Raw genomic sequence first — 11,101 nt, 5'->3', positions numbered from 1 at the left:
CTGGCCTTGAAGGGTAAATCTTGTTCCAGGAAAAAGATTACAGAAGGACCTGTAAGAATGTGAAGGCAGGATACATTCAGAGACTTTGTGGAGGTCAAGAAGACCAAGTCCTGTAGAACACTGATAACAAGTGTTGACACTAATCAAGGGTCCGGACTTAAGAGTTTAACCCTGAAACTAACTCGATAACAGCAAGTTTAATGCTGCATTAACCCTTGTAAGGCCCAATAACTACTTGTTAAACTAGTTTAAAAACATCAAGGGCTATGACAAAAATAAACATAACTGATAACAGGTTTATTATACAATTTTAATTAGAGAAAATGATGTTCAATAATGTAAGTAAGTCAGTAAGTTTATATAAATATATTACATTTATTTTTATAGAACGCTTTTCCAGACCAGGGCCACAAAGTACTTAAGCAATCAAAACCAATACTTAATAAAATATATACTTTAAAGGTCAAAATAACACTGAGAACATCACAGGAGTTCCAGAAAATCATGGAAAAGCCTGCACGAATATAAAATAATATAAATATTATATTTAATTGTATTTATTTTTATTTTATTTATTTAATATAATATAAATAATGTCAATAAAACACATTTTATTACAATGATGATTACGTGTTCCCGCTCAAAGTAGGTACAGAACAGTCATAATAGGAATCATGACATCAAACATAGTCACAACGTCATGACAATGGTCGGAATTCCCAATAATGGAAGCCAGTGTTCTCTCCCGGGGCCACAACAACACACGCGACTGACGTAACCCTAATGGCGCTGGTGTGCACGACCAGAGGAGTTTCACTACGCGGTATCAGCTACATCTTGATGACATGTGCAAGACCTGCGTCAGCTGCTGTTACTGTAAGCCAGTAGCGCAGAGAGCACGATGTCCTCCGTCTTCTAACTCAATAAGCTCCGACACACGCCGCTATCAAGTCGATGGACGAGCCGTACTGTAGCAATCAGTGTCGATTACAGACCTCGCCATTCGGGAAAGGCAGACGCTTCAAAGTCTGAAACAATGATAAGTACAACCGAGTCGTTACGCCGTCGGACACATTTGCTCAGCTTATCGGTTTCCGCGGCAACAATCGGGTCTTCGGAGGATGGACAAGAGTTTAACAAAGGTGTGATGTACTTCCAGGCAGTGAGCTCGCAACACCAGCCGATAGGTTGATTCCTTCTTTTATGGTCCCTGAGCAAATATGTGGGAAATGTTACTATGAAATACTATTGCAGATGAAGATGGAAGCTTGAATGTGTTTTGTTTACTTTCTCCTGATGTAATTGTATTTATCTTGTTTTCCCAACTCTCACCACGTGTTTAGATAGATAGATAGATAGATAGATAGATAGATAGATAGATAGATAGATAGATAGATAGATAGATAGATAGATAGATAGATAGATAGATAGATAGATAGATAGATAGATAGATAGATAGATAGATAGATAGATAGATAGATAGATAGATAGATAGATAGATAGATAGATAGATAGATAGATAGATAGATAGATAGATAGATAGATAGATAGATAGATAGATAGATAGATAGATAGATGCTTTATTCATCTCCTTAGAGTAATTCACGATTAGCATCATGTTTTCTCGGCACAAACTGTTCATTTGACTGCGTCACTCTCTGTGGCAAGAGTGATTTTATCATCCTTTTTTCTTCCTGGAAAACCTCTTCATGGAAACTTTTAGTTCTATATTAGATGTTTTCAGAATAAAAACACAGCAGATGAATGTGCTTTCGAACAAAGCGTCAGATAAATATGTATGGAATATATTATATTAATATACTAATATATGTTTTTTCATAGTTTTTGTTTTTTTATGCTGAAGATTTGATTTTGAGACAAAATGCAGTGGTCATTTGATTGTGTCATAAAAAGCCTTGTGTCACATTAAATAAGTGCTACTTTTTTAACAAAAAATTGGTTTAAAAAAGTTTCCAAATAAGAAGCTGTGAGTTATTAAATGATCCCCTTTAAAAGGCAACTCATATGAAAACTAAACTCTCCTGACTCACTCACATGTTTCAAACATTGAAGTCTTCCTCTCCAAGATACAGTAAGTCTCTCATCATGACCATGTTTTGAACTTTTTACTTTAAAAAGTTCTCTCCCGTCTGAAATCTCGGCGAACGAGAGGTTACGAGAGAAGAATCCAATATGCTGTAATAACGGTCTTCACTCCTCCTCCGGCCAGCTGTAATCACGCCCCGCTTTGTTTGTACAACGTGTCCCTCAGAGGTGGAGACTTCCGGGATTAATGACGCAAAGGTGACAAACCTAAGTGATTGATCGATCACAGGAGAGTGGTTATGGTAAACAGGAATTCAACTCCAGAAAATCGAGAGTAATTCAGTGGGCGAGGCTTAAGCACATTTGCTTATGTTAATATTTCAGTGAAAGGAGAGTTTTGTACAAACAAACACATACTGATGATACAATAGAGTCCAAGATCTATTTAACACACACTTAAATCAACACATTTGTTGACCTTTAATGTTTTATTTAATGTTTTTAGGGATGTGCAGCCATCATACTTACAGAGAAATATCTTATCGTTGAGCAGTCTGTGTGTGATGGTGCTCAGTCAGTTTTACAAAGTTAATTAGATCGGTTACACCAAGGTTTGAGGACGTCTGCCGCTGCGCATGTCATGATGAAAAACGACGTATAAAGTCACAATGAATGACATGAAAGAGGCTCTTTACTGTAGCCATGAGTTCAGGCACTCTATAAACAGAAAACATCTGAGACCTGATTTTTTTTTTATTGAAGTGATAAACTTCAAACAAGTCTCAGTGAACAAATATCACACGAGCTGTTTTCATTTTTCCTTAGGTCAGGTTGTGGCGTCCAAAAAAGTTTAAAAAAACCCAGCTGGTATATTCCTGTTACCGATTGCTTTAAACATCCAAAGTATACGGACAACGGCTCGTCTGTGAGGCATTAGTTTGCACTTTGCGTCCATTTATGGTTCTACGTCTGGGAAGCTTTCAGCAGACTATTACCATCGCCTGGTTCAGGTGAGGATCCAGACGACTGAACATTTCCTTTTAATACATTACGATGAAGAAAGTGATCTGAACCCATGTATCAGTTCAGATGGAGTGATCAGTGAGGACAGGCCATCTTTTGTCTTCATCAGTGTCTACAACTTCACTGTGGTCTGTGGGAAAAGTCAGTGTGAGGATTATTGTTGTTGCCCCTCGAGCCAATGTGTTCCACCCTGAGCTTTTGTGAGTATTATGGTTTGGAAACATTGTACTGTAAACAACAACAAGAAAACTCAATTATGCTGCTATGTTGCTTTTATAACATTTTTTACTTTCCATGTTTACATATCTCACATCTTTGTCTGACTGCCAACGTTATTTAATCATTACTTTTATTTGTGAACATTTTTATACTCGACTAAATATAGTTAGTAAAGTAAAGTTGTACGAGTTTGCAGGAAATTAAAACGATTCAGTGATAAATGGTCATGTTTTGTGTGTTTAATGTATAAATGGTTTAATGTTAAAAATATTCTTGATATTTCCTTGTACTGAAACAATCATTAACACGTTTGTTATGACATGTCTTGTCATAATACACGGACAAATGTGAATATTAACATTAAAAAATATATATTAATACATTATTATTTATTGTAAATATAGCTTTCTGCTCACGCTTTATCACTTTATTTAACTGTTGGACTAATCAATAGAACATTTCAGAGTTGACACCTTTTTTTAAATAAAGAAAATACTTTTAAAGCGAGTACATTTTCTATCATAAGGCTAAGATCATTTCCTTTGCCATTCTATATGTGACCGTGACATTGTAGAGTTGATACTTTGTTTGCTGAATGTGGGATTGAAACAAACTGTTATCCATAAAGTATATGGAATATTTTGTAAAAGTCATTTTATTTGCAAAGCTATTACTAATGTAATACATTCTCTACAAAGAAATGACTTAAATGTTTTTATTTAAGGTTTTCAATCCAGTCATAGCAACATGAAAACATTTAAAGTGAGTTTTACAACCATGTTTACAAAACTGTGATGATGCACTGCTTTCATTCGTTAAAAACTGTATTACCCAACACTTTTTTTTTTGCATCTATGCACTAAAGGACACGCATAGAAAAAATGACGTGTACTTCCACATAAAAAAAAAAAAAATGAGTCAGAATGTAATTTTCATTATTAGCAAGCAATGAAGCAATTGTGTTATTTAATTGAACACAGTGGAGGCTGCAGGCTGGAGAAGGAGTGGCAGCACCACAGGAGGACGGACAGACAGAAAGAAATTACAGCCATAATCTCCGCAGGCTGGCCCTGTGTCATGCTCCTTTGATTTGACGTGATGAAGTTCTCGGCTGCTGCAGCCCTCGAGCTGATGAACAGACTTTATTCATGGTCAGGATCCACACAGCTCCTTCTCCACATGTGGCGGCTTGTTAACGCCTAGCTCCAAACAAACAGCAGGGATAATGACAGGAAAGATGAGCGAGTGGGAATGGCGTTGACGGAAGTTCAAAACAAAAAATAAAGAAGGCAAGGAAGTGATGTCTCATTTTATATAATGAATCCATAAAGTTCACCCAAAATTCAATCATTTTCTACTCACCCTCATGTCGACCAAGGGTTGGGATTATTTGCAAATAATACGTTCCTTATATAAAATCCAATATATTTTATTTAAATGAGTGAATTTTGAAACTATCACTTTTAATATTACAATATTTATGTACATAAAAAATAATACTATGTAAGTAAGTGAGTAAGTAATTTTTATTTGTATAGTAAGTAAGTAAGTAAGTAAGTAAGTAAGTAAGTAAGTATTTTTTATTTGTATAGCGCTTTTCCAGACCAGGGTCACAAAGCGCTTAAACAATCAAAACAATACTCAATAAAGTATATACTTTAAAGGGCAAGATAAAACTGAGAATATGTGTAAGTGTTTGCTCTCATAAAACAAAACTACAAAATGTATACACTATATAATAGTTCTACACATAATACTCATGGGTTAGTTACGTTTAATAACAATAACATAGGAAAAGGCGTTATTTATGTGTGGCTAGAAAAGGTTTAAAAAAAAAAAAGTTTTTCATTCATTTAAATATTTAATTTAGTTATAATAGGTATAAAGAAGTCTGATTATTGATCAAGTATGCATGTTATGACAATAATGGTAAATATAATTCTACATTAATTCCGAATGTTTCAATAAGCGATTAAATAACGAGACGCTCTACAAACACTACATTTCCCATGATGCATTGAGAACAGCTACAGCAACGTCGAATTGCCATTTGAAAGACAGCTATCGTTTGACACGAAAGGTGCACTTTGAACTGGTCATTGCAAAATATATCTTATCTTCTCGTATTGCTATGAAAGCAGGGAAGCTTCCAGCGTTACCAGTGTGAATGAACTGCGTCGCTGGGAACAAACATTTAGCTAAAAACAAAGTAACCGTCCTGTGACACTGGACTGCTGCGGAGGCTTGAACAACGTCGACTACTCGAAGGTAACACAAATATAACTCGATATTGGTCGTGACAACGTGTGTCAAAGCCGCATAGAAAGTGGAAGATGCTCTTAAAAGCATCATAAGGTTGTCATTTCGCATGGCTGGCCGAGCTTTGTCAGACGTTGACAGCACAAACCCCGCCTGGAGAGAAGGTACACCTTCAAAATGAAGGTTGTAAGTGGATACGTTCACTGTTTAGCAATACCATTGTGTAGTTTTACTAAGTACACTTTTAATACGTTTAAACTAAACGTTTTCGATCACTTGGAATCATTTTCGACTCATTGAACAATACATGTTTGGGAACGCGTTCAGCTTTATTTTGAAAGCCAAATTGTCATTTCCGGTTATTGATTAACACCGTTATGTTTATTCTGAAAATAAACAGTTCATCAGCATCACCACTTTTTTGTCTGGTATTTTCTGGTCTTTTTTGCAGAATAAATCTTGATTAAAGTACATAAATTAAGCCACTTTTTTTTAGTCAGGATCAATATAGTTTCTAATCTCAGGATCTAATTCGGTGGCATAGTAACATCTTTATGGACAACATATGGAAAGTTAAACACTAAATTATTAAATCATCAATGATTCATTAACATGTCACAATGGCTTGAAGTAAGCTGACTTTTATTTTATTTTATTTTATTTATTTTAACATAAAAAGGCTTAATATTTTGGCTCACACATGTAATATTCCCATAAACTGCACAATGTCTTTAAATACAGTGTCATGATTTCTCTCTGACGCAAACCTGTGGCTTTTCTTTTATGATATAGTACAACCAGTAAAAGTTTGACCACTATTGACCTCAGTACTCACATCTTTTTCCGCATGCATTTGTGGTATCTTTGTTTTTAAGGCTCTTAGCTAAACCTAAATGTCTCACTTTATCGCTGCCTTTAGCAGCAAAACAAAGAGCAACTTGTGTGTAGAATAGAAGACACTGTTGTTCTTTCACATCCATCGGGAGTAAATATAATTTTTTTGGCACGCAACATCTCCATATTCACAATATTTGTCCTAGTATTGCTGCATTGAGACACAAGCAGTGTTTTTCCCCATGACCGATATAAGTCACATTTAGGTCAAATGAATGGAACCTATTTTTTTTTTTTAATGTTATTTAATATTTCTTAAATCAATAATACTTAACATTTGATAAGTCCTATTCATATTTAAAGCTCATGCTAATTTTCTGTTTGGTGTTACTTTTATTATTAACTCTTCCTGTCATCTGGTTATTTTTTATTGACATTCCCTCATTTATACACTTGAATTCTCTCGTTATTTTATTCCCCAGAAGTGATGTCACTGTCTGTGCGGTAGTCATGAAATTATACATACTGTATACTAGCTGGAGAATGCAGTGCTGCCAGGGGATTTTTGTAAGATACAAATCAATTAAAATGATTTACAATGAAAAATGCAAAGGCCTTGTAATTAAGTTTTAAACATCTTTAGGATACTTGAACCGACTTCAATGCGTAGATCTTTTAGACTGATCAGGACAGATTATTTAAAATGATGTGGAAGCTAGAAGTGTAAAAGAAGCTTGGAAAACTTAGACTAATTTGCTTAATATTTTAGCTACATAGTCCTAATTTACTTTTAAAACATGTCTTGGAAATGAGAAGTGGATAATGAGGGTATGGTATTGTACCGCTATTAATAAGGGAGTGTTTAGCACAAGACTGTATTCTGCCTTTGTGGCCTTTGGAGACGAATAAGTGCAAAACAAAAAAGTCTGGGCAATTGGTCAGCCTTAGAGGTGGATTAGGTTAAACAAAAAATGCACTGTATTTTTTTTAAACCTTATTTTTAAATGAGTTTACTAAGATGCTAACTATGTTTACGTGCATCATCTTGGTTAATCAAAACAATCTTACATTTTTGTGTGTTTGATTTATGTTCGTCCCTTTATTCAGATGGACCTGACTGTCATGAAACACTTCCTGAAACACGTCAACTTCAAAGACACTGGCTTCTGTATCGCAGTGATAGCCATCGTTTTCAACCCCTTATTCTGGAATGTGGTATGTACAACTGTGGGCTCAGAACCACATTACTTATCGCTACACTTCACACTTACATTGTGGTCATTAGGGTGGTATATTGACAAGAAGGTACAGTCCATATAACGATAAATATTACCATACTGAAGGACCTATTTGTACAATTTTTCTGAGTACTTGACTCTGGCGTTTTAGAATTTACAGACCACACGACGCTTGACAAATGTGTAACTGCTTTCATTTGTCTTAGAAATCAAAATATGTTCAAACATCAGCTCCAATAGCACCTTGAGTCGATTGTATCCTCTCATCCTTAGTCATCGCCGTGATCTCGTGCTGGTTAAGACGTAATGACTACTGCCATCTAACGGCCCAAAAATTAAAAAACTTTTTGACTGTTTGTGTGTTAATTGTAAATCATAATAAAAAAAACGAAATAAAAAAAAACTTAACTTAAATATAGAAGAAGAAAAAACTATGATAAAAATAAAGCATGATATGAAGGCTAAAATAATAAACAAATGTGTTGAATGAAAAAAAAAGTGCTACAGTGTAGTGTGATCAAGTGGTAAATAGATGACAGGATGCTAGATAGACGGAACAATATGAAGGAGAAAATATAATTAAAGTTGTAAAGAGACTGTTTGTTTTCGCGAGCACTGTTCCTGTACACGTGCCTCTCCTCGCCAGTTGCTTTGACTCTTTTAATGGGGACTAATAAAACATGACTCAGCTTTAACAATTGTATTTGTCCATTACACAGCCTCATTGCCCAGCTGGATGCTTGTTCATCATCCACTCCATCCCCACCTGGAAAAAAAAGAACAAGCATTTACTTCTAATACAATAAATGATAGTGAGGGTGAAGGGCTCCCAAATGACCTTATATACACTTTCCCCCGCTGGATTAATGCTGCGTAATGGTTCTTACTCCGGAGAAGGATTAGGACTGACAGAACCTTGTGAGGGTGCTTGATAGATACTCCTGACGGGTGGAAAGCCTTTCAGGTTTCGATATTAAATTTGAGGGCAAGAACAGTGAGACGCATCTGCAGAAACACTAAGGTATTGAGTGCTGTAGGTCACGTGCTGCTTCACATGAGTTTATTCTCTTTGTATTAGTGAATTTTTGTCACGTCAGAGACCCAACAAGATATATAATCCAGGTAGATCTTGGCTAGATAACAAGACGTTCTTCAGAATGATTCGATCAGCATCGATCTGTCACCAGCGTGTCTAGTTCTGGTCGCGTTTTCCGACCAAACTCCCACGTCTTGCCGCTCATTTTGGAAGGAAAGGTTTTTTTAATTTTCCGTCCGCAGATGGTGTACAGTGCATGATGGCCTCTTGTAAGAGGAGATGGTCATAGACACGGCGACTCTGGCCGCAGTGACCTGCACAATAGATACTTTTGAATATAAGGTGACCCAGCTCCGAGCGGCATAAGCAGCTCTCCTCCAAAGAACATTTACGCTAGTTTCATGATGTACTGACTGATATGGTGCCCAGCTGGGGCCATCGTTTAATTCTAACCCCGCTGAACATCAGAAAGATGTAAGAAATTTAGATTTTGTGAGAATATAATTTGAATTGTTTATTTGTCTTTTCACCATAATGTGACCTGTCTGTCCGTTTTTGATATTATATTTTTGATTGTATAATCATATCAGTGTCTTAACTTTCATCATTCATCCTCTGTGTATTAATTCTTCCGGTCGAGCTGACGCCTCCGTCATCATCTGTGATACATAGGGGGGTCTCGGTGAATCACATTTTGTCTTTTTCTCCCCGTGACTTCTTTTCTTTCCTTAGACTACTCTGGTGAGTTATTTCTGGATCTCTCTCCCGCACCTTTTTACCCTCTTTTCTTTTTTCATTCTCTCCTGCTTCCTCATCCATTTTAAGACAAGAATGGACGACAGGTTTGTCCAATTTAGCTGCAACAATCCATCATAAATAAGTAAGTAAGTAAGTAAGTAATATTTATTTATATAGCGCTTTTCCAGACCAGGGTCACAAAGCGCTTTAACAATCAAAACAATACTCAAAAAAGTATATACTTTAAAGATCAAGATAATACTGAGAACAACACAGGACTTCCAGAAAATCAAGGAAAAGCCTGAACAAATATAATAATAATAATAATAATAATAATAATAATAAAAATAGAAAATAAGAGGATAATTCTATCCATCTGACGGACAGTGAAATGTAACGATCACCATTTCCTGAGGTAATACGGGTAAAAAAACATTTTATTATTTTCATTCAACTTCTTGTAATTTTGTGCAGACTTCTGCTGGACACGTGAGGGAGCTTAATTTCTCCACCACATCTGCAGACTGAGCTTTAGCCATTGTTCTTTTCTGCAGTCGTCATCATCAGAGGCCTCGAATTCATTTTAATCGGCATGTATTTATTTTCTCAAAAGCCAAATATAACTGCAGCTGTTACATTACTCATGCCATGTTCTGACGCTGTTCATGTGTGGGATATCATGTGCAGCTGCTAACATGACACACTCGTTTACAGAATGCAGAATCTGGTGCCAGCAGCAAAAGCTTACAAACTGAACTCCTTTTTTATAGTTAAGAACACTGCAGTCAAAGTGTAAGATAACTGCTAACCAGGAATGATCGGGTATTAAATGGGTTTAAGTAAGAAACATCATTTTTTCATTTTTATTTACTCTTGGAAGAAGCTCTACTTTTAAACAACCGCTTATTTAGCTAAATCTTAGTTTCAAAAATGATATTAAATGTAATTACTGTGAAAGTACTGTGAAAATGAGGCTGACTTGCTGTGGCAAACCCGCGGATGAAAAATGAAGAAAAACATTGGAACATCGCAGTTGTGTTTACATCATGTGTTGTGTATTTTTAATTTCTTGTTTTCTGACTTAAGATACTTTTCTTTCTCTGACTTCTTTTCCAGCTTTGAGTCGGGTTTATATGTGAGGGAACACAAAAATTCAGCATAGGATGCTTCTGATTTATATTTTGATATTTGTGTTTTTAAATGGATTGTTTGAGTCTCTTAAGAAGGTTTATATTTAGTTCCATCTTAAATAAATAACAATTATGACTCAAAACTCAAAAATCAGCAGGGCTGAGAAGTCATACTCAGAGATCCTAATCTAATCTTCCTCAGGGCCATTTACTTTTAATATCAAATTTCTTCATGTAAAATGTCCCTCTGGTGTCTTCTGGTCTTTGGTTTTGGCTTTTGTTATTACTGCACTTGAAACATGTGATTCTTTCGAATCACCTCACATCCTTGAAACTGGCCGGTCTGATTAAAAATCTTGTTTTCTCGCTGGATTTACTTTTCTGGACATGACGGATGTAGAAAAACACGTGTGTGCTTTAATGCTTTCTTTGCCGCTTACTTCAAGAAACACGACTCGGCACTTTGATTAACAATAATGACAAATTTGCTAGAAGTCAAGCTGACTTGGAGGTGTTCTACGACACAGCGTGTGAGAGTGTTCTTTCAAATCTCCGTTTCTCTCCTTGGGCGGATCTCA

At 35.8% G+C, this 11,101-nt stretch overlaps 1 protein-coding gene across 3 annotated transcripts in view; it reads left to right on the top strand.

Moving 5' to 3' along the window:
• The first annotated feature begins 5,247 nt into the window (after window positions 1-5,247).
• Window positions 5,248-11,101, top strand: part of pemt (phosphatidylethanolamine N-methyltransferase) — a 29,265-nt gene continuing 23,411 nt past the window's right edge. For 2 of the 3 annotated variants that reach the window (XR_015710454.1, XM_087782875.1), the window contains exons 1-2: window positions 5,251-5,556; window positions 7,489-7,596. Coding sequence is in view for 1 of the 3 variants with exons in the window: in XM_087782875.1 (XP_087639001.1) it covers window positions 7,489-7,596 (108 nt within the window). In the remaining 2 variants the exon portion in view is untranslated. Of the gene's footprint in view, window positions 5,557-7,488; window positions 7,597-11,101 lie in introns of all 3 variants that reach the window. The other variant, XR_015710453.1, reaches the window with a different exon arrangement.

The sequence above is a fragment of the Callionymus lyra genome, chromosome 2 (assembly GCF_982586985.1).
Source record: "Callionymus lyra chromosome 2, fCalLyr1.hap1.1, whole genome shotgun sequence".
NCBI lineage: Eukaryota > Metazoa > Chordata > Actinopteri > Syngnathiformes > Callionymidae > Callionymus > Callionymus lyra.
This window is presented reverse-complemented; position numbering and strand designations above follow the sequence as displayed.